This window comes from Hyla sarda, chromosome 5, assembly GCF_029499605.1.
Source record: "Hyla sarda isolate aHylSar1 chromosome 5, aHylSar1.hap1, whole genome shotgun sequence".
Lineage (NCBI taxonomy): Eukaryota > Metazoa > Chordata > Amphibia > Anura > Hylidae > Hyla > Hyla sarda.
Genome location: NC_079193.1, coordinates 121,022,216 through 121,046,560, shown reverse-complemented (window position 1 = coordinate 121,046,560; position 24,345 = coordinate 121,022,216). Strand labels below are relative to the sequence as shown.

Genomic DNA, 24,345 nt, shown 5'->3' with positions numbered 1-24,345 from the left:
GAACCAGCTTTGCAACTGACCCAGACTGCTGGAAAGGTACAAACATGTACTGCACAGATTGCTGGGTCTTCTGCTTCTTTGCTTTATGCCTGACTTTTCCATCCTCGCACTGATCTTCACCGAAGAAGGTGAAATTCTGGAGGTGGACTGGGGATTCCTGCATGACAATTGCCCTCAATAAGCCCCCAGCCTTACTCGCCACATCATCCTCCTCACTGTATATAGCTGTCCTGGGTGTCACAGGGCATAGGAACAGACACAGCATCCTCCACCACATGCGCTCCTTCCTCTACCTTCTCCTTAACTCCTTCACTGCCATCCTCACTATCTTCACTGCCACTACTCTCCCCATCATCCACCTCAACCTCCACCTTACCTGGGGATTTCATGGCGGCAAACCTTTCATCATTTGCCAGCTTCTCTCTGAGGAGACCACTGCCCTCCAGGATCTCTGCCTTCCTCTCATCCAGTTTGGCAATCTGGGCTTTCAGGGCTGTGATCCTTTTCTTCGGCTCAGGCTTGCTTCTCCTGGACCCAGAATTTGCCAGACTCAGAGTCCCACGCAGATCTTCTCTTGCAAGCCTGAGCTCTTTACCGCAGCAGTCGTATTCCGCAAAGCGTGTGGCCATGCGGGAGCAGTAGGTCTCACTTGATTCTTTGGGGCCTCTTTCAGCCCACATGTCCAAACTCTTCCTCCTTGTTTTCCTTCCACCACCAGATCTCTGGCTGGCACCCATTTCCTGAGGAACAGAGCCTGCATTGCTGCAGACTCTGCTAGATCTTCTACCTCCGGCCAGAACAATGACTGTAACTGTTTGATCTCCTCTCCCCGCCAGCCTACGGGAAGAGGAGCTTTGAGCTTCCATGCAGGAAAGCTCTCCCCAGGAGGCTGCCACACTACTGGGAAGGGCTGATGGATCACCTGCTGTACTCCAGGAGACACACCCTCTCACACCCCTATGCTGACACCTCTGTCCGTGTCAGGAACTGTCCAGAGCAACATAGGTTTGCTATGGGGATTTTCTCCTGCTGTGGACAGTTCCTGATAAGGACATCAGGTGTCAGCCGAGAGCACTGTGGACAAGACAAAAAAGAAATTAAAAAATAAAAGAATATCCTCTATAGCATACAGCTGTTTAAAAGTACTGGAATGGTAAAGATTTTTTTTATAGAAGTCATTTACAAATCTGTTTAACTCCTTGGGGACTGAGGGAGTATGCATACTCCCTCGCATCCCGTCACTTAAGGACGTAGGGCGTATCCATACGCCCTTCCCATTTCCGATCACTGCCGCTCCCCGGGCTGTGATCGGACCGGGATGACTGCTGATATCTATCAGCAGGCATCCCGTGGCAATGCCTAGGGGGGTCCTGAGACCCCCCCATGTCAGCGATCGCGGCAAATCGTTGGTCAATTCAGACCAGCGATTTGCCCACGATCCGGGATAATCGGGTCACTGGAGACAGCTCCGACCATCCTAAAGGATAGGAGCGAGGTGACAGTGTTGCCACCCCCTCCTATCCCCTACCATTGGACGGTCAGGCTGACCACCAATGGCAGGATGGGGGGCGTTGGGGTTAGAGTTAATTTTCCCCCCGCTCTGCCCACCGATCGAAGTCGGGGCAGAGCGGGGGGAACACGTGCGGCGAGGGGGGAGCATGGTCCGGCTTACCCGGACCGGTGGAGGCATCCTGGACCAGCGGCAGCATCGACAGCAGTTGGAGCTGCGTGCAGAAGGCTGCAGTGAAGATCACGGTAATTGATCTTCTCTGTGGCCTTCTAAAAGCTGCAAAACTACAACTTCCAGCATGCCCACACAGCCAAAGGCTGCCTGGGCATGCTGGGAGTTGTAGTTTTGCAACATCTGGAGGGCCACAGTTTGGAGACCACTGTATAGTGGTCTCTAAACTGTGGTCCTCCAGATGTTGCAAAACTACAACTTTCAGTATGCACTGACTGTCAGGCGATGCTGGGAGTTATAGTGGTCTCCAAACTGTGCGACTTCATATGTTGCAAAACTACATTTCCCAGCATGGCCAGACAGTCAGGGATGCTGGGCGTGTAGTTCTGCAATATCTGGCCCTTCATATGTTGCAGAATTACAACTCCCAGCACGCTTGGACAGCCCGGGCATGCTTGGAGTTTTAGTTATGCAACAACTGGGGAAGAACAGTTTGGAGACTAAGAAGTGGTCTCCAAACTGTGGCCCTCCAGATGTTGCAAAACTACAACTCCAAGCATGCCCAGACTGTCCAGGCAGGCTGGGAGTTGTAGTTCTGCAACATATGAAGGGCCAGATATTGCAGAACTACACGCCCAGCATCCCTGACTGTCTGGGCATGCTGGGAGTTGTAGTTTTGTAACATCTGGAGGGCTACAGTTTGGAGACCACCTTATAGTGGTCTCCAAACTGTGCCACTTCAGATGTTGCAAAACTACAAGGTGGTCTCCAAACTGTAGCCCTCCAGATGTTGCAAAACTACAACTCCCAGCATGCCCAGACAGTCTTTGCCCAGCATGCCCAGACAGACACCCTTCATATGTTGCATATATTCCTTATTCAGGCCTCAAATGTGCATGGCGCTCTCTCACTTCAGAGCCCTGTCGTATTTCAAGGCAACAGTTTAGGGCCACATATGTGGTATTTCCGTACTTGGGAGAAATTGCACTACACATTTTGGGGGGCATTTCCTTTGTAAAAATGGTAAATTTGGGGGGGGAAAAGTGCAGTTTAGTGAAATTTTTTTATTTTTTCATTTACACATCCGACTTTAACGAAAAGTCGTCAAACACCTGTGGAGTGTTAAGGCTCACTGGACCCCTTGTTACGTGCCTTGAGGGGTGTAGTTTCCAAAATAGTATGCCATGTGTTTTTTTTTTTGCTGTTCTGGCACCATAGGGGCTTCCTAAATGTGACATGCCCCCCAAAAACCATTTCAGAAAAATTCACTCTCCAAAATCCCACTGTCGCTCCTTCCCTTCTGTGCCCACTGAACACTTTACATACACATATGAGGTATTTCCTTACTCGAGAGAAATTGGGTTACACATTTTGGGGGGCTTTTTCTCCTATTACCCCTTGTAAAAATTCAAAAACTGGGTCCACAAGAACATGCGGGTGTAAAAAATGAAGATTTTGAATTTTCTCCTTTACTTTGCTGCTATTCCTGTGAAACACCTAAAGGGTTAACAAGTGCAGTTTTTATAATGGGGTCATTTATGGGGTATTTCTAATATGAAGGTCCTTCAAATCCACTTCAAAACTGAACTGGTCCCTTAAAAATTCTGATTTAGAAAAATTGGAAAATTGCTGCTGAACTTTGAAAGCCCTCTGATGTCTTCCAAAAGTAAAAACATGTCAACTTTATGATGCAAACATAAAGTAGACATATTGTATATGTGAATCAATATATAATTTATTTGGAATGTCCGTTTTCCTTACAAGCAGAGAGCTTCAAAGTTAGAAAAATGCTAAATTTTCAATTTTTTCATGAAATTTGGGAATTTTTCACCAAGAAATTATGCAAGTATCGACAAAAATTTACCACTAACAAAGTAGAATATGTCACGAAAAAACAATCTCGGAATCAGAATGAAAAGTAAAAGCATCACCCCTGAGGAAGTCACCGGAGAGTGACGGAACGCGTGGGGTTCCGTTCTCCCTGCCCTTTGGCCATTTATGGCTGCTCCTCCGTTTGTGGTTTGTTTGCTTGCTGTCTGGTATTATTTACATATTGTTTACTGTACTGCATGCTTCCACTCACTATTATATTCATTTGGGCTTATTGTTTGTTTACATGCCACTTTACTTTGGAGCCAACACTGCTAATTAATCACATGCATTATGCATAGGGCAGGGTAGGGGTTAGGGGGTCATCACCCCTTCCCTAGTGATGTTGCTAGGCTTGTGTTGAGCCTTTTTAAGTGTTTTTAGATGTTTGTATCTTCTTGTACATCAGTGATTTTCAATAAAGCTTATTTATACCTAAATTTGTTTTTGGGTGTGCACTATATGCAGTTTACTTTTTCTTCTACATACATTTCCTTACTCGAGACTAACTGGGTTACAACATTTTTCTCCTTTTACCGCTGGTAAAAATGAAAAAAATGGGGCTACAAGAACATGTTAGGTGTAAAAACGCTAGAAACGATAGGAAAACGCTACATTTTAAAAATTTTCATGAGATTTTGTTATTTTTCACAAAGAAATGATGCATGTATAGATGAAAATTTACCACTAAAAAAGTAGAATTAAGTCCTTATGGTCAAAATGGACTTCGTCCTTAAAGGGGTACTCTGCTTAAAACATCTCTCCTATCCAAAGGACAGGGGATAAGATGTTATATCACAGGGGTTCCGCCGCTGGGGACCCCCACGCATTGGCGGCGTCCAGAACACGGAAGCTTGCAGCTTCTGTGTTCGTGACATCACCCCCCTCCATGGGGGGGGGGGGGGGGGGGGGGTGACGGCTAGTATATAGACATCACACCTCCTCCCATAGATGTGAATGGAGGGGGCGTGGCGGCTGGCATTGCCATTCATTGGGCATGGAACGGAGTTTGCTCTGTGCACCCAATGACAGGTGTCACGGGGAGATCGCGGGGGTCCCCAGCAGCGGGACACCAACAATAAGACATCTTATCCCCTATCTATTGGAATAGGGATACGATGTTTTCAGTAGAGTACCCCTTTAATGGGTTAAGCAATCATCGATCCACAGAGCATCACATTTGAGCACAGCATTTAACCATGTAAGTAATGGACATCAGAGCCAGACATCAGTGTCAGCAGCTGATAGCAGTGGGCATCTGCAGGTTATGACGCGTGGGCCCGCAACACATTCCCCTCACCTGACCCATGAAGTACCAGTTAACCCCTAAACGATGCCGGACGTAAATGTACGTCCTGGTGAGCTGGTACTTAATGCACCAGGACGTACATTTACATCCTATGCATAACCGCGAGCATCGGAGCGATGCTCTGGTCATGCGCAGCAGATCCCGGCTGCTGATAGCAGCCAGGGACCCGCCGGTAATGGCAGACATCCGTGTTTTTTTCCTTCTCACGCTTTATAAGCCATAACTCTTATTTGTCATCTACACGTCGATATGAAGATTTATTTTTTACTTTGTAATGACTTCCTTACTTTTTCCATAACATATGCTCCAAAACTGGGAAAAAATGAAATTTAAAGAAAAATGTACCCATGCGGTCAAACTAACATACTATCTTTATACTTTAGCGCTTTGTAATTACAACAATATAAAATGTGTATAGTTTCCGTAATGTTTTACAAGATCTTAAAAAAATTCTAAACTATTTAAATTTTTTTTTTTACCTGTTCAGGACGCCGGGCGTATGCATACACCCTGCATCCAGAGTCCTTAAGGACGTGGGGCGTATGCATATGCCCGTGGGAATTCCGGTCCCCGCCGCTAGCCGGTTGGGGACCGGACCGGAATGCCTGCTGAAATCATTCAGCAGGCATCCCGGCACATCGCCCAGGGGGGTCCTGAGACCCCCCTATGTCGGCGATCGCAGAAAATCGCATGTCAATTCAGGCATGCGATTTTCTGCTATTCCGGGCTGATCGGGTCTCTGGTGACCCGATCACCCGGAAAATAGCGATGATCGGAGCTGTCAGGGCTAGGAGTGAGGTTGCAGTGCTGCGATCTCCTCCTATCCCCTGCCATAGGTCAGAACTGATTCTAACCAATGGCAGAGCAGGACAGTGAGACTGTTTCAGTGGTGCCCAAACGGTAGCCCTCCAGATGTTGCCAAACTACAACTCTCAGCATGCCTGGACTGCCCAGGCATGCTGGGAGTTGTAGTTCTGTAACATCTGTCCGTTCAGATTTAGCAATTTTCATGAAATATAAGTAGAGAGCTCCAAAGTTAGAAAAATGCTAAATTTTCAAAATTTTCATGAAATTTGGGGATTTTTCAGCAAAAGAGGATGCAAGTAACTCCGAAAATTTACCACCAAAATAAAGTAAAATATGTCACAAAGAAACAATTTCAGAATCAGAATATTCGGTAAAAGCGCTATCGCGTAATTAATTCGTAAAGCGACCGTGGTCAGAATTGCGAAAAAGGGCTCAGTCCTTAAGGGGCTAATTGTCATTTTCTGACCCCTATGAAAGTTTTATTTTTCCATAAACCAGGCTATATGAGGGCTCTTTTTTTTGCACAGTGATCTGTAGTTTCTCTTGGTGCCATTGTGGTGTAGTGGAGCTGACCTAAGGAAAACAGGCAGACACTGTGGATAGGAGATCAGTGTCTGATAGCAGGGGGTCCGACCACTAGGACCCCTGCGATCTCCTTTTTGCAGCCATGGCTACTTATATGACCCCCCACCTTCAATAAAACTCAAATAACGGCCAGCTTAGCCAATCACCAGCCGCAGCGATGTTCCGCCTCAGGCGGTAATTGCGTTTGTCTAGGTATGTCTAAGTGGCTGGAGTGAACTAATGATATGTAAGTAGCCAGGGCGATTGTGTGGGGTCCCAGCCTTAGAATACCCAGTAATCAGACACTTATCCCCTATTGTTTTCTGTCCCCACAAAATAACAACACATAGCCAAAATGTCTAAATCTTGGCAACAACTGTGTACACCCTAAGTGGAAATGTCCAAACTGGACATTGGGGAGCAGGTGCCTTAAATTATGTATTCTTTCTTAAGGTTGTTTTAGGGAAATTGCGTCATATCCAGAGATTGTCTTTGTGAAATAGACGTATGAGTCCGGTCAGCATTGTTGCAGAGATTGAAGGGGTGGGGGGCCAGCATGGCTGTCGTCCCAGAGGGAAGCCTCTTCTAAAGATGATGTAAGGCTGCAAACAGTGTGCTGAAAACAATCAGACTAAAGACATAGATTTTGGAAACTATGTCCTGTGGTCCAATGAGACCAAGATAATCCTATTTGGTTCAGATGGTGTCAAGCGTGTGTGGCATCAGGTGAGAAGTATAAAGAGAAGAGTGTCTTGCCTAAAGTAAAGCATGGTGGTGGGAGTGTCATGGTTTGGGCCTGCATGAGTGCTGCTAGGACTGAAAAGTTACAGTTCCTTAATGGAACCATGAATGCCAACATTTACTGTTACATACTGAAGCAGAACATGATCCCCTTCCTTCGAACACTGGGCTGCAGGGTGGTATTTCATTAACATTATAGTAAAAGTGAAGATAACGGACTGGCCAAACATGTCTCTAGACTCAAACCCTATTGAGAATCTGTGGGGCATCCTCAAAAGAAAGGTAGTGGAGAGCAAGGTCTCTACTATCCACCAGCTCTGTGATTTCATCACGGAGGAATGGAACAGATCTCCATTGGCAACATGTGAAGCTTTTGTAACCTCTGTGCCTAAGAGGCCTTAGGCAGTGCTGGAAATTAATGGCAGTCACACAAAATATTGACACTTTGGGTCCAATTTGGACACTTTCACTTAGGGTTGAGGACATACATTTGTTGCCAAGGTTTAGACATTAATGGCTGTGTGTTGAGTTACTTTGAAGGGACACAACATTAAATACTGTTAAACAGGCTGTGCACTCATTACTTTAAATTGTAGCAGTGTCTTTACTTTAATGTAGTTAGGCCAAACTTTGGCACATTGCCAATTTGTGACTTTTTACACGTTTGCCCTGCTCACACCATATAATACTGATATATATGGGGGAAAAAAGCAATTACCTTATGTTGGCGTAAAAGGAAAGGCAGCAGCATCAGCATTCCACCATCATGAACAATCCACCATACATCAATATTTCCTTCAGCAAAACGCTCCTGGTTAGTAGGGAACATATCTATATTTTTGGCCACAAGTAAAGCTTGTTGAGCTGTTGTTGCATCTCGTACAGTGTCTGTGGAAATACATAAAAATTAAAAAACACATGTAAACCCACACTTCAGAATGTATTACTGTAAAGATGTCACTATATAGAGGAACATTTGTAGTCCATGTTTATAGAGTTAAATGATAAATGGTTAACTGCAGTTGTTTCTTAAATGGACCTCGGGAGCTTACTGTATAGGTGCCCAGTTTCATCAGTGCCTTTGTTGTTATTGAGTTCAGAGTATAAACCCTAGTTTCCATTTAGAGGTGGGAATAGGTAGTTTACTGCAGAAAACTGAAGACACTTCAAGTTAGGGAACACCCTGGAGACACTTTGAATCTTAGCTTTAGGCAATTTAAAGTTGAGAAAAGTGCTGACGGTATCCATTTAAATGATCAATTTAGTGTGGCTCTAAATTGCAAGAATCTAGCTATAAAGATATAATATGAAATTAATCATGAACTCATTTAAATCAATTTACTTCAAAACATGACCAGCACCTTAGAGAGCTCTCACTTGGTAAAAACCTTTACAACATTTCTCAAACAACTTAATTTAAAGAGGTTGTCAGGATGAGAAAACCAGAACTCATTTCTTACAACTTGGCTCCCTTGACTTCAAAAGAACTGAGCCGCAATACCACACACAACCTAAGTGTGGTGCTGTTTTTGAAGAAAACAGCTCTGTTTTTCTAATCATAGATAACCCATTTAACTGTTAATTCTATAGAAAAGTGCAAGAACAGGACTTTCCCCAATGGTTTAACCCTGTAATGACAGCCAATACATGCATGGGCAGTTACTGCATTTGGTACTGGCTCACGAGCAGATGCAGCAGGTGTTAGCAACAGTCCTATCCCGGCAGTTTAACCCTCTAGATGCCATGAACAGTATTAATCCATTGCAGTAGAGAGTGATTTGACAGGTTATGTACCTGTGAAGTCTCCTGCAATGTGGGGTGACGATCAGCTGCTATGGTAGTTGGAGTCGTCTTGAAGGTTGCTGTGCCTAACATAGGGAGATCTTGTACAATCTGCCTTGGACAGACTGTACAAGTAGAGCGCAGATCTAACCAATCAATGCTATGTAATCTTTTAAAATTACCCCACCAATAAATATATATTTTTTATTTTGCAGTATTTTTTTTTTTTTTTTACAGAATAATGAAGGATGTCATTACAAAATACAATTGGTCCTGCAAAAAACAAGTCCTCATATGGCTCTGTAGTTAAAAAGAGTTATAACTCTTAGAAGGCCAGGAAGAAAAGCTAAATTGCTAAAATGTAAATTATTATAATTTTTTTTTACTAAGGAGTTAAAGTTTATTGCTTTAAAGGTGCAGCACTATTAGGTTAAAGCAGTTATCCAGTAAAAGACAACTCATTTATTATGCAAAGCATATGGGATAAGTGTCTGGTCACCAGGGATCCAACTGTTGGGACTGCAATCTCCTGAGCGGGACCCTAGCTCTCTGAGAGGAGCGCATGCTGCAGGAGCACAGGAGATGCCCTAGTACAGCAATCGTGTCTCTTTGGTGCTCCCATAGAAAATAATTGGAGCATGTGTCGTCTGCAGCACACATTCCACTCAGAGAACCGGGGTCTCATTCAGGAGATCGTGCAGAGTCTCAGCAGTTGGACCCTCACGATAAGATGCCTATCCTAAGATGCCCTTTGCATAGGGGATAAGTTGTCTTATAGTAGAAGTGTGTGTGTGTGTGTGTGTGTGTGTGTGTGTGTGTGTGAGTATGTGTGTGAGTATGTGTGTGAGTATGTGTGTGAGTATGTTCCAGCATCACGTCCAAACGGCTAAAGATATTAACATGAAACTTGGCACACATGTTACTTATATGTTAACAACAAACATAGGATAGGTGATTTAACCCTTACCCACCCCCATTTGCCAGGGTCGGGGTTTTTGTTTAAAGTCCCCAAGTAAAAGGAAAATATATGTTACTGCATAACTTCCAAACGGCTAGAGATATTTCGATAATACTTGTCACGTTACTTATATGTCCACTTAAAATATTGGATAGTTCATTTAACCCTTAACTACCCCCATTTGTGAGGGTCTGGGTTTTTGTTTAACCCCTTAAGGGCCACGGGTTTTTCCGTTTTTGCACTTTCAATTTTTCCTCCTCACCTTTTAAAAATCATAACCCTTTCAATTTTGCACCTAAAAATCCATATGATTGCTTATCTTTTGCACCACCAATTCTACTTTGCAGTGACATCAGTAATTTTACCCAAAAATCTATGGCGAAACGGAAAAAAAAATCATTGTGCGACGAAATTGAAGAAAAAACGCCATTTTGTAACTTTTGGGGGCTTCCGTTTCTACGCAGTACATTATTCGGTAAAAATGACACCTTATCTTTATTCTGTAGGTCCATACGATTAAAATGATACCCTACTTATGTAGGTTTGATTTTGTTGTACTTCTGTACAAAATCATAACTACATGCAGAAAAATATATACGTTTAAAATTGTCATCTTCTGACCCCTATAACTTTTTTATTTTTCTGCATATGGGTCGATATGTGGGCTCATTTTTTGCGCCGTGATCTGAAGTTTTTAAAGGTACCATTTTTGTATTGATCTGACTTTTTGATTGCTTTTTATAAATTTTTTCATGATATAAAAAGCGACCAAAAATACGTTATTTTGGACTTTGGAATTTTTTTGCGCGTACGCCATTGACCGTGCGGTTTAATTAATGATATATTTTTATAGTTCGGACATTTACACACGCGGCGATACCACATATGTTTATATTTATTTTTATTTTCATGATGTTTTTTTTTATGGGAAAAGGGGGGTGATTTGAACTTTTATTAAAGAAAGGGTTAAATCACATTTATTCACTTTTTTTTTTTTTTTACACTTTTTTGCAGTGTTATAGCTCCCATAGGGACCTATAGCACTGCATACACTAATTGCAAGCACTGTTCACTGCAAAGCCATAGCTGAATCTCAGGCTTGGAGCAATCAATTGCCGAGGGGACACGCCGGAGGCAGGTAAGAGGACCTCCGCTCGTGTCCCAACTGATCGGGACACCACATTTTCACTGCGGTAGTCCCGATCAGCCCCGCTGAGCAGCCGGGCAGCTTTCACTTTCGTTTTAGACGCGGCATTCAACTTTGAACGCCGCGTCTAAAGGGTTAATAGTGCGCGGCACCGCGATCGCTGCCGTGCACTATTAGGCCCGGGTCCCGGCATCAGATACATGCCGGGACCGACCAGATATGACGCGGCGTCACCGCGTGACCCCGTGTTATATCGCGGGAGCCGGCCAAGGACGTAAATATACGTCCTTGGTTGTTAAGGGGTTAAAGTCCCATGCAAATCTATGGGAAATGTATGGAAATTAGAGGATATGAGGATGGGACATAAGGACAGGATATGAGGACGGGATATGAGGTCGGGATTTGAGGACAGAAGATAAGGACGGGATATGAGGTCGAGATAGGATGGGATAGGAGGACAGGATATGAGGTCGAGATATGAGGACAGGATATGAGGACAGGATATGAGGACAGGATATGAGGACAGGATATGAGGACAGGATATGAGGACAGGATATGGGGATGGGATATTGGGTTGGGCTATGAGGACGGGATAGGAGGTCAAGATAAGAGGACGGGATATGTGGACGGGATATGTGGACGGGATATGAGGTCAAGATAGGTCGACGGGAGGATAGGAGGACGGGATAGGAGGACGGGATAGGAGGTTGGGAAATGAGGACAGGATATGACAACAATATATGAGGACGGGATATAAAGTCAAAAGCTTCCTCCTTTGTTGATTTTCCTCCCAAACAAGGATGAGGAAGGAAAAACCGGGCAACGCCGGGTACTCAGCTAGTCTATATATATATATATATAAAACTCAACGTGTGTGTGTGTGTATGTATGTATGCATGCATGCATGCATGTTCCACAAAAACATCCGAACAGCTAAAGATATTAACATGAAACTTGGCACACATGTTACTCATATGTCAACAAACATAGGATAGGTGATTTAACCCTTACTCACCCCCATTTGCCAGGGGCGGGGTTTATGTTTAAAGTCCTATACAAGTCTATGGAAAATATATGTTACTGCATAACTTCCAAACGGCTGGAGATATTTCGACAATACTTGGTCACATGTTAGTTATATGTCCACTTAAAATATAGGATAGTTAATTTAACCCTTAACTACCCCCATTTGTGAGGGTCAGGGTTTTTGTTTAAAATCCTATGCAAATCAATGGGAAATGTATGTTCCCACATAACTTGCGTACAGCTGGACATATTTCAATACCTGGTACACATATTACAGGTCGGGATATGAGGACGGGATGGGAGGTTGGGATAGGAGGTCAAGATAGGAGGACGGGATGGTCGGGATAGGAGGTCGAGTTAGGAGGTCGGGATATGAGGATAGGATAGGAGGTGGAGATAGGAGGACGGGATGGTCGGGATAGGGGGACAAGATAGGAGGTCGGGATAGGAGGTGGAGATAGGAGGACGGGATAGGGGGTTGAGATAGGAGGACGGGATAGGAGGTCAGGATAGGAGGTCAGGATAGGAGGTCAGGATAGGAGGTCAGGATAGGAGGTCAGGATAGGAGGTCAGGATAGGAGGTCAGGATAGGAGGTCGAGATAGGAAGACGGGATAGGAGGTCGAGATAGGAGGTCGAGATAGGAGGTCGGGATAGGAGGACGGGATAGGAGGACGGGATAGGAGGACGGGATAGGAGGACGGGATAGGAGGACGGGGGATGAGGATGGGATATGGGGTTGGGATATGACAACAATATATGGGGATGGGATTTGAAGTCAAAAGCTTCCTCCTTTGTTGATTTTCCTCCCCAACAAGGATGAGGAAGGAAAAACCGGGCAACGCCGGGGACTCAGCTATTCTATATATATATATATATATATATATATATATATATATATATATATATATCTCTATATATAAAACTCAACGTGTGTGTGTATGTTCCAGCACCACCTCCAAACAGCTAAAGATATTAACATGAAACTTGGCACACATGCTACTTATATGTCAACAACAAACATAGGATAGGTTATTTAACCCTTACTCACCCACATTTGTCAGGGTCAGGGTTTTTGTTTAAAGTCCCATGCAAATCAATGGGAAATGTATGTTCCCGCATAACCTCCGAACAGCTGGAGATATTTCAATAATACCTGGTACACATATTACTTATATGTCAAATAAAAATACATGAGAGTTAAATTAACCCTTACCTACACCCTTATATAAAAGATGGGTTTTTGTTTCAAGTCCCAAGCAAGTATATGGGAGTTCCAGTATCTTACTCCACAAGCTCCGCTCTGCATCTCCTGGTGAAAGTGTCAGCCTGGCTTGCAAGCCACACCCCATGTCAAAAAGACATGCCCACTGTTTAAGCCACATCCCTTTTATCTATCCTTTTTGTGCATCAGTCTGGCTTGCAAATCACGCCCAGTTCCACAATGCCACGTCCCCTTCTATTTTCAGCTTACAATATCTTCATCATAAATCAGTCCCACCTGAGGACGGGACATGAGGACGGGACATGAGGACGGGACATGAGGACGGGACATGTGGACGGGACATGAGGACGGGACATGTGGACGGGACATGAGGACGGGACATGAGGACGGGACATGAGGACGGGACATGAGGACGGGACATGAGGACGGGACATGAGGACGGGACATGAGGACGGGACATGAGGACGGGACATGAGGACGGGACAGGAGGTCGAGACAGGAGGTCGAGACAGGAGGTCGAGACAGGAGGTCGAGACAGGAGGTCGAGACAGGAGGTCGGGATAAGATGTCGGGATAAGAGGTCGGGATAAGAGGTCGGGATAAGAGGTCGGGATAGGAGGTCAAGATAGGAGGTCAAGATAGGAGGACGGGATATGAGGGCAAGATATGAGGACGGAATATGAGGTCGGGATATGGGGTTGGGATATGACAATAATATATGAGGATGGGATATGAAGTCAAAAGCTTCCTCCTTTGTTGATTTTCCTCCCTAACAAGGATTAGGAAGGAAAAACCGGGCAATGCCGGGTACTCAGCTAGTATATTAATATGTTACAATTACTTACATAGATAGTTATAAACTGTAACTAACTCAGACAACACCTACCAACAAAAGTTTTCCAGGTGTAAGGATTGTTTGGCTGCTTCCATGAATGTGGCCAAGCCATTAATACAGTGTTGTGCTTCATGCCACCAAGACCAGCTGACTGAATCAAGTGTGACAATCCATCGCTTACACAGGGTGACACAACTAACTGACAAAATCCTTTTGTCTTCTCGGTAGTCATTAAAGCTTTAATATTCTACAACAACAGAAAAAGAACATATACAGAATTATTTCCTTGATTTAAAAAGTGCTGAAAATGTAGTTATAATACAAAATTTAAATACAAAATAACAATGAAGAAAGTTAATTCTATAATAACATTTAGTAGGAAAATACAATGCATTTTCATAACAGCCAATTGCATTGTATTGCATTTCTTCAAATGGGCAATGTCATGAAAAAAACCTTTTGATATGCCATAGAAAATTTTGATCGGTTGGGGTGTAAGTGTTTACACCCTGACCGAACACAAGAATGAGCCGGGAGGAGTGCAAGCGTAGCATTCCTGGCTCTCTCCTGGCTCATTGCCATATGACCTGGATGGACTCATAATATAAGTCTACTGAGCTGTCCAGGTTTGACAGACATACCAGTTGGTTCTGAGTATTTAGAACCTGGTTGATGACGAGAAGGAGTGTAACGCAGCTGCTTGGTAACCACCAGCATGTACCATGTGTCCTGGTTCTTACTAGCGTCAGGCGGCATTCTCTGTGCTATGTGTCTGCTATATTTCCTGGTCTTCCTGCTCTGGTGTGTCTGTTGCTGCAGTTTCCGCTCTGTCCACTAAGGGTCGCAGGTGAGCACTGGCTGTGTTTTATAGAGCCAGTGTGTACCCCCCTAATGGATCTTCCTCCTTTCCCTGCCTGGCACTCCCTATATACATGTCCCTCACCTGTTGCCTCAGCATGGTTGTTCATCTTGACCTGCTAGGTCTCTGTAGCCTATATACCCCAACAAAAGAACCCAGTAATTTAAAAGGTTACCACTTTGTTTAACATATATGCAAAAAGGGACATACATTAAAAATGTAGCAAGAATATGAAAACAAGGCACCATCGTACGATGGATACAGCAGCATGGAACACAGGGAAATACCGATATTACAAATAATGCCAGTATTGAACCTGGTACCAGAAGAGATGGAGAATCTAACATAGGCAAACAGTGGATCAAAACATGTCATAGATAAAGCTTGATACAGGAAGAAAGAACGTGTAAAATATACAGATACAAAATCAGAACATACTGTCAAGCACTGCCTACCTACCACCTTCAACCCCAACGTATGTTTCGCTTGTGCTTCGTCAGGGGGCAAAGCCTGTCTGACCTGAAGTTTGTCTGTCTGTCTGCTTGCTGATCCTGCCTGTCTACTGGACTTGCCTGTTGCCTCATCCCTTGGACTCTGTACCTGCTCTGTTAATAAACACCTTAATCAGCTCTGTTGCGTCTGACGATATCTTTAAGTGTCAGTTTGCCCCATTCTGCCTGCCAGGCGGGCTGCCACTTGTGGCACAGTGGATCCCCACCCATGGGGTGTTACTACGAGCAGGGAGATAAGCACACAACTGCACATTTCTCAGACTGTTGAGACCCAATTAGCTCCTAGCAGGCTATAACTACCCCTCCCCCTTTTTACAATAATTAATTAAATAATAACTGACACAACAACAATTCAACTTTTTTATGGGTGGGGATCGTCCACAGCTTTATTTATAAAATTACTTATATAAATAACAATTTAACTGTAACAAAGACACCGATTGGCTTCTTGCCAACCCGAGAGGTGCTGCCACACTGTCCTGTGTGGAGGTCTACCCCGGGTTGACCCCGCTTTCACCGTCTTATTACCACCACGGAGGAGACCAGTTAGCCCTACACTGGGCTCCGACCCTCACCCAAGAGATACTGGATAGCCAACACCTGGGGCCACCTCAGCCCCCCGGACACACCCAACACATTTCCTTACCAGGAAATCCGCTCAACACATTTCCTCTCCAGGAAATCCGCTCAACACATTTCCTCTCCAGGAAAACCGAGGTACCTGCCGCCAGGACCTATTTCTTATATTAATTTGTATTCATTCATTTTATTTATTAATTTTTTTTTTTTTTAATAACACTTGTGCGAACACATCTCTCAGACTCGCCCATACACCGAAGAGAGCCGCAGCACTCGCACCACCTTGCGGAAAACCGCTCGCAAAACATAACACATATGGGAAACATCAAAATGGGCGAAAATAGCAACGCAACATGCAGATCGCCAGCGCCCCACGCACTGCGCTACCCTCTCCGGAAACCAAGCCATCTCCGCCGGCCCCGATACAAAAGAGGGCGAATCTCAAACTCACAAGACCCCATCCTATCAAAGAAAAGCAAAACCCAAAACAGACAAAAAACTTGAAACTGAATAATCGGGGGCGGGGAGCAAAAAAGAAAAAAAGGGGGGGGGGGGGGCGCCCCACAGCTGCCCCGTCAAGCAATAGGAAGACAACCCGAAAAAAAAAACAGTCATTCGCTGACCCCCATGCAGCACAAGCTGCGCTACCTGGATCGCCGAAGCAGTCTCGGACAAAAAAGGGGGCCTTTAATTTTAATTTAATTTTTTTTTTTTTACTGTTTCGTGAATTGCACAAAATAGGCACCCAAAAAAACAGACACCCCAGTCCCAGATGAGGAGAAAGGAAGTGCCCCATCCACATAGCCCCGAAAAAAGCCAGCGCAAACCTCGGATGAGCAAAAGGACGCAAAAGCGACAACCAAAAATCCGACCCGCAGCTGCCACCAAGTGACCCAAAACTGATAGGAAAAACCGGTCGCCGACAGCAAGGCCACCCACTCGCGGGCCCAGCCCCTAGGCACACACCAACATCCCACCAACCGCAAAGTAGAAAAGAAAAAATTACCCCCCGCCATGCGCCAACCGCCCCCATTGGATCGCAGCACAGTGGGAACCCCACCCACCTGTTTTCTCCTTTTTTTTTTTTTTCTTTTTTGAATAGAAGGTGATTCACATGAACAGGTGAAGATACCCAGCGTCATGTACTAAGAATGTTATTTGGATGCACAGAGAACAAAGCCCAAATCTCGAACCTCCTTGGAGAGGTGACACAGCAGTCAACTTCCGTCATCACATCCTATGAAAACGAAATAGGAATAAACATCAGAGCCCGGAAGGTTACTACAAAGGGCATTCCAGGTACGAAAAACAAATCCCCTATCCACAGACACATTTGGAACCTCCGGGAATAATAATAATAAAGCTTTATTTATTGTTGGCCTTAGTGGGAATTGAAATCAAGTCCCCAGCACTCCAAGACAGCAATGCTAACCACTGAGCTACCATGTTGCCCTTGACTGTAGACGGGATGTCTAAGGCGTTTGCGAGTGGCCTCCACACCACCAACCACTCGCAAACGCCTTACTGTGAGTGTGACCAAGTCACAGGAGCCACCAAAGCGGACCAAGAAATACACACCACACTCCACGATGACCCACGGGCCAGCCACACAAGCAAACCTTCCGACTCCGCCCGAGGGAGCGACCTTCGGAACCACTGCCAGAGAAAAACGGGACAAAGCGTCAACACCCAATACCAACCCCAGGGAGCACAGCCCCAAAATAAATCGTAACTCCAAACAGCGAAGCACTTGGCGCAACAAGCCGAACACAGGAAGAAATTCGCAAGAGTAATATCAGTGACAACTCCCCGAATGTCAGACCGACAACACACCATGATCACTCAAAGCACCCCAGAAAAGAAGAAAAGTAACACCAAATTAGAGCGCTACCAAGCGCAGGGGCCAAGCCAACCCACACAGTATTGTTACCAGTCCAGAACATGAGCTGCCGAAGCAAGCACCCAAAGACCCACAACCAATACCAAGGCAAAAGCGCAAACAAAACCCAAGCATGGCAGAAACCCACTGACTACCAAGACCCACTGGGAAACCAAACCACACCAACAACCCACCAAACCGCCACATCCGGAAACAGCGAGCTTCCCATGAGCTGCAACGGGGGACAGAAAGCAGGCCTGTCCACTGCACAACACATGAAAAACCCCAACCAGCCGAAACGTCAGCCGAAACATATGCGGGGGCACAGATACCACACACCCTCGGCGGCCAGAGACAACCCGGAGGAAAAAACTCCGCCCGGAACAATATTCCACGTGGAACAATCAGGAAACCAGCAAGGACCGTAACCAAGGCACCTAGCGAGCCCCGAAGAAACCAAAACAGAGAAAACGCAATCACACCCTGACCACAGGAAAGCAGCAGACCAACGCCAACACGGCATGCGGAACCCATGCTAATCTACTCAGTATTGTTCCAATTGTAACATATGTGCTGCCGAAGCGAGCACCAAATATGGAACGCTTCACAATTTGCGTGTCAGCCTTGCAACAACAAACCACACCCCCACAAGCGCAGAGCACAGGAGAATCACCCTCCGGAATACCACCACGAACAGAAGAACTCACAAGGCAAGGCAAACAGAGACTCAAGCGAACCTACCCCCTGAGACTCAAGCGAAACCTACCCACCGAACACATCAGCTAAAGCACCCAAAACGACATACAGAAGTCCCATGCCTACCAGAGAGATTGGGAAAATACAGAGAGATAAACCAAACAAAGGGGGAGAAAACCAAAAGAAACAAAACCGTAACTGGGCGGCACCCACCGAATCAGTATAAGGAACAAGCCTCAGGAGCCAAGTCCGCCAAACCCCAGCCACCCAGAGCGTAAGGCCAAAAGAGCACTCACCCAAGCACGCACCGCAGAAAACGATACCCTACCAAAGCATCCTGCCAAGAAGAGACGTACCCAACTCCCAACCAGAGACCAAACTCAACATACACACAGAAACAAAAGGCCGAACACTGCACAGAACGCAGCTATAAGCACACTAACCGGGGAAGGGGCCAAGCCCCGCATCAGAACACTCACCAATTCCAGAAGATGGAGAAGCCAACAGCTGGAAGAACCACTTCACCACCGCCGCAGGCGTGGGACAAGGCACGCCGGAGACCGCCGGATCGCGGGCACTCCGCCACCACACTCACTACCCCTCCATGGGGGCATTGGAGAGGCAGGAGGAAGAAGGACAGCAGCGGCAGCAGGGGGGGGGGGGGGGGTTTGGGAACACGGGGCGGAGAGGTGATGGGGGGGGGCAGACGCAGTGGGCAGGGGGGTGGGGTAAGGTGAGAGGTGCCAGCGTGGGCGGGGTGAGAAGCTGGGTAAATGAGAGGGGACGATATGAGAGCTCAAATAATTTGCGCCGTAATCCGAAAGAGCCTTGCCATTTTCTCGTATTGTTTTTTTTTTTTTTTTTTTTGTGAACGCCGTTTATTAAAACATACGGTAGAAAAATTGACCGAATATGCTAAACAGAAATGTCATATGTGTATTAAATTACCAATATTATTTATTATGTATTTCACGTGTATAGTGAAATTTTATATTTCTTTTAATTGAAAATTATTTTATTTGATTTATTCATTTATTTATATTTGCGTGCACGCCATAGACGGAACACTTCAAACGACGAACTATTGTTATACCCCAGACATGCACGCATGCGGAGATACCACATACGTGCATGTCTGCAACACACAGAATTTTTTTTTTTTTTAGTTATACATATATATATACATACATACACATATACACACTTTTATTTATTTATTGTTTTTAATTTTTTATTATTGATTTATTTATATATATATATATATATATATATATATAAAAATTATTTTATTTTTTTATTTTTTTTATTTTATTATTTATTTATTTTTTTATTTATTAATTACCGTATATACTCGAGTATAAGCCGACCCGAGTATAAGCCGAGACCCCTAATTTCAACCCAAAATCCCAGGAAAAGTTATTGACTCGAGTATAAGCCTAGGGTGGGAAATACATCATCCCCCCCCTGTCATCATCCAGACCCCCGTCATTAACATCCTCATCATCATCACCGCCTGTCATCATCCAGACCCTCATCATCATCACCTGTCATCATCCCACCCCCCTTCATCATCCCCTTGTCATCATCCCCACCCCCCTTCATCATCATCCCACACACCCCCCTTCATCATCCCCACCCCCTTCATCATCCCCTTGTCATCATCCCACACACCCCCTTCATCATCCCCTTGTCATCATCCCACACACCCCCCTTCATCATCCCACACCCCCCCCTTCATCATCCCACACCCCCCCTTCATCATCCCACACCCCCCCCTTCATCATCCTCTTATCATCCGCCCGCAGTGGTCTTCAACCTGCGGACCTCCAGAGGTTTCAAAACTATAACTCCCAGCAAGCCCGGGCAGCCATCGGCTGAAGGTTGAAGACCACTGCGGCCTTCGACATCATCCAGCCCCCTCTCGCCCCCCTTTAGTTCTGTACAGTACTCCCCTCCGCTCGGCGCTGGTCCGGTCCTGCAGGACTGTCCGGTGAGGAGGTGGTCCGGTGGGATGGTGGTTCCGGACTGCTATCTTCACTGGGGGCGCCTCTTCTCCGCGCTTCCGGCCCGGAATAGAGGCGTTGCCTTGACAATGATGCAGAAGTACGTTGGCAATGAACGTACCTCTGCGTCGTTGTCAAGGCAACGTGACTATTCTGGGGCCGGGCCCGAAGCGCTTAGAAGAGGCCTCCCCGGTGAAGATAGCAGCCCGGAACCACTATCCCACCGGACCACCTCCTCTCCGGACAGTACTGCAGGACCGGACCAGCGCCGAGCGGAGGTGAGTACTGTACAGAACTAAAGGGGGTGAGAGGGGGCTGGATGATGTCGAAGGCCGCAGTGGTCTTCAACCTGCGGACCTCCGGAGGTTTCAAAACTACAACTCCCAGCAAGCCCGGACAGCCGATGGCTGCCCGGGCTTGCTGGGAGTTGTAGTTTTGAAACCTCTGGAGGTCCGCAGGTTGAAGACCACTGCGGGTGGAGAGTTCACTCGAGTATAAGCCGAGGGGGGTGTTTTCAGCACGAAAAATCGTGCTGAAAAACTCTGCTTATACTCGAGTATATACGGTAATTAATTAATTTATTTATATATATATTGTTTTATTTTTATTTATTTATTTATTTATTTTTTCGGATGGGGAAAAAGGGGGCAAAACAAACTTTTATTATTGAAGGGTTAAATGACCTTTATCGACTTAACATTTTTTTTTTTTGGCAATGTTATAGCTCCATAGGAGCCATAACCTTGCACACACTGCTCCTAACACTGAACACTTGCCATGTATCAACATGGCAATGATCGGTGCCATCAACGATTGATTGCTCAAGCCTGGATTTCAGGCTTGGAGCAATCAATCAACGAGCGGATGCGCAGGAGGCAGGTAAGTGACCCTCCTGCTGCGTCCCAGCTGATCGGGACAACGCGATTAGATCGTGATTGTCCCGGTCAGCCCGACTGAGCAACCAGGATGCTTGAAAGTACACCTTCAGACGCGGCGATGAACTTAGATCGCCGCATCTAAAGATGTAATGCCGGACATCTGCCCGATCGGCGATGTCCGGCGTAGCATGTGTCCTGGTTGCTAAGAGCAACCGGGACCCACGGATACAATGCGTGCTCATCTTGTGAGCGCGCATTACATCTGAAAGAGCGCAAATGGACGTTAATAAGCGTCCATTTGCGCATAGGGAGTTAAAACAGCAGCAGCCCCCCAGGGGCCGCTGCCTCCAAAGCCAGGGGGGGGGGGGGAAGGAGACGGAGGGGAACGGGGGGGGGGGGGGGGGAGGAGGGGACCGCAAAGAGGAAAAAGAGATGGAGGGGACAAGGAGGGGGTCGGGGGGGGGGGGGAACAAGGAAAACAGCAGAGCATGCTCATAAGGAGCTCGCCCTGAGGGAGGGATACAGGCACAGGCAGGGGAGAGGGCTTTGGCCACGGGCAGGGAAGGGAAGAGAGCAAAAGGAACGGGCGGGACAGGGCTCACAGGGGCCATAGTGGGTAGGAGAGCGGGACTGTGAGAGGTCCGCCAGCCTCCAGAACCCGCCTCGGGTGCAACAGGAGGGGAGGCCAGCTCAGCCACAAGGGAGCATGCCAGCCCCCACCCTCCTGCTCCATCCAGGCCACAAATAAAAGGAAGACACATACCAACCAGCAGTCAAAACTCCGGGTCCTGGGCAGATTGAGGGGGGAAGGGAGGCACCACAGCTATAAATACCCAGGGGAGGGCCCCTGAAAGCCCGGGAAACTATTAAACCCCTGATTGGTGCACTCCTTCCCCCCCACCCATGGGACATACCACTATAGTTACCAACAAGTTTTTACAGGTGGGGGAGGGGGCTAAAAACCTTGCCTGTATATTTCTTAACCCCTTAACTGCTCACCAGTCAGGGGGCAAGCTAGTTATGCACAGCTTGCCCCTCCAGGAGCTGAGCGCGTATCATCCCTGTATACAGAAAAATAAAAAAGTTATAGGGGTCATAAGAGGACAATTTTAAACGTACTAATTTTCACACAAAAAGTTATAATTTTTTTAAAAGAAGTAATACAAAATCAAACCTATACAAAAGGGTTGGATTGGGTGTCATTAAAATCTTATGGAACTGCAGAATAAAGATAAGGTGCCATTTTTACCGAAAAGTGCACTTTTATGAAATTTTGCCCCACAATTTTTTTTTTTTTTTTTTTTTTTTTAGTTTTGCCATAGATTTTGTGGTAAAATGATTTACTTCATTACAAAGTAAAATTGGTGACACAAAAAACAAGCCCTCATATGGGTCTGTAGGTGGAAGACTTAAAGAGTTACAATTTTTAGAAGGTGAGGAGGAAAAAATTAAAGTGCAAAAACTAAAAAACCCTAGGTCATTGAGAGGTTAAGTGTCAGTCTGCCCCATTCTGTCTGCTTGTGCCCCTTGTGGCACAGTGGGTCCACACCCATCGGGCGTTACAACAAGCAGGAATATAAGCGCACGGCTGCACATTTCCCTCCCCACTCTATGTTTGAGACCTGGAAGGCATCATAGACATATATAAAGATAAAAACATTTGACATGTACCTTGGGTATGTACGCTTTTAGGGTCACAGCACTTGACTGTGGAGCTTATATACTTTCAATTGCAAAACCATGCAGTACTAAAGCTGTCTCAGGGTGACTGTACTTACATCTTCACCTTTCTGTGCATCTACATGTTTATCCAGAAAAGTCCCTTGAAGAACAGAACCAACAATTGTTAATCCCTTGCCAGCCTTCAGCTGAGTGGTCAGTGAAAGAATTCGGGGATGCTTTACATTCTGCTCAGAATCCAAGTTTACCAACACCAAAATCTGAGGCCTGAAATGAAAGAAAAGCGTAAAGAGCCTCAGGAATTTCCACAGCAGCTAAGTCATTTTCCCAGAGCTTTTCAGGAACTTGAAATGGTAGCTTTGGTTTTGTAAAACCACATGCTCTCCAACATGCATTCCATTTTAGTGTCTAGCATATTCACCATTAATTGTGCTCCAAACCTTAGTGTAAAACATTAGGAGTAAAGGAGATGGAATGGCTGGGGCTATGACAACATCATATCCTTCGCTTCCCACTTTGCTTCCCACTTCTAAGGCTATGTTCAGACGGCGGAATGTATATTCAAAATTTTGCAGTAATATATCGTACTAATATAATGCTGCAGCAGAGTCCTATTGATTTTAATGGGATTCTGCTGCTCTATGCACGTGGCGGAATTTCTGGAGCAGATGTTTCTGCTGTGGAAATCCGCATTCCGGCGTCCGCAGAAAGAACAGACTTGTCAATTTTTGGGGGGTATTCTGCTCAGAAATGCATTGCCTTCTATGAGAACATTTCTGAGCGGTCCTAGCGCCCGCTGGATTATTCAAATGTGTGTAATGTCCACCTGTGTTTTCCAGGAAGACATTCTGCACATTTTTCAGTCATGAGAACCCAGCATTAGATGGACTTGTCTCGGTGGTACCGCCCCACTCAGCCAGAGGTGAAACTCCTCTGTCAATTCCGTCTTGGAAGTAGGAAGCAGAGTCATGAACTGGATGACATCACAGCAGGAGCTGTAGGGGAACAAGGTAGGTGAGTATGTCTGTACACTCAACACACTGCAGCTATTCCTTGGACTTAACAGTCATTTGTACATAGTAAGGGTACATGTAAAAAAAAAACGTTAATCTTAACCACAAAAAATGTGTTGCTACTTTTCTCTTTGATTTCAATTGGTAAATTGTTAAAAACCCCTCTAAGCTAGAACCATACTGAAAAGTGACATGTTTGCTTGCTTCGGGTGCTTTTCTCTACATGTTTTTTTGGGTGAAAGTGTCCAAAAACACCTGTTCTTGAAAAATCATGAAAAAAAACTATGAGACTTACAGGCTGGT

The 24,345-nt window shown here is 45.6% G+C and overlaps 1 protein-coding gene across 10 annotated transcripts in view; it reads right to left on the bottom strand.

The window, feature by feature from the left end:
• Positions 1-24,345, bottom strand: part of SLC12A7 (solute carrier family 12 member 7) — an 870,696-nt gene that overhangs the window by 201,318 nt on the left and 645,033 nt on the right. For all 10 annotated transcript variants that reach the window (XM_056520184.1, XM_056520194.1, XM_056520193.1 and 7 more), the window contains exons 17-19: positions 23,128-23,296; positions 13,995-14,190; positions 7,690-7,859 (exon numbers count right to left, since the gene is read on the bottom strand). In XM_056520184.1, the coding sequence (XP_056376159.1) occupies positions 7,690-7,859; positions 13,995-14,190; positions 23,128-23,296 (535 nt within the window). The remainder of the gene's footprint in view (positions 1-7,689; positions 7,860-13,994; positions 14,191-23,127; positions 23,297-24,345) is intronic.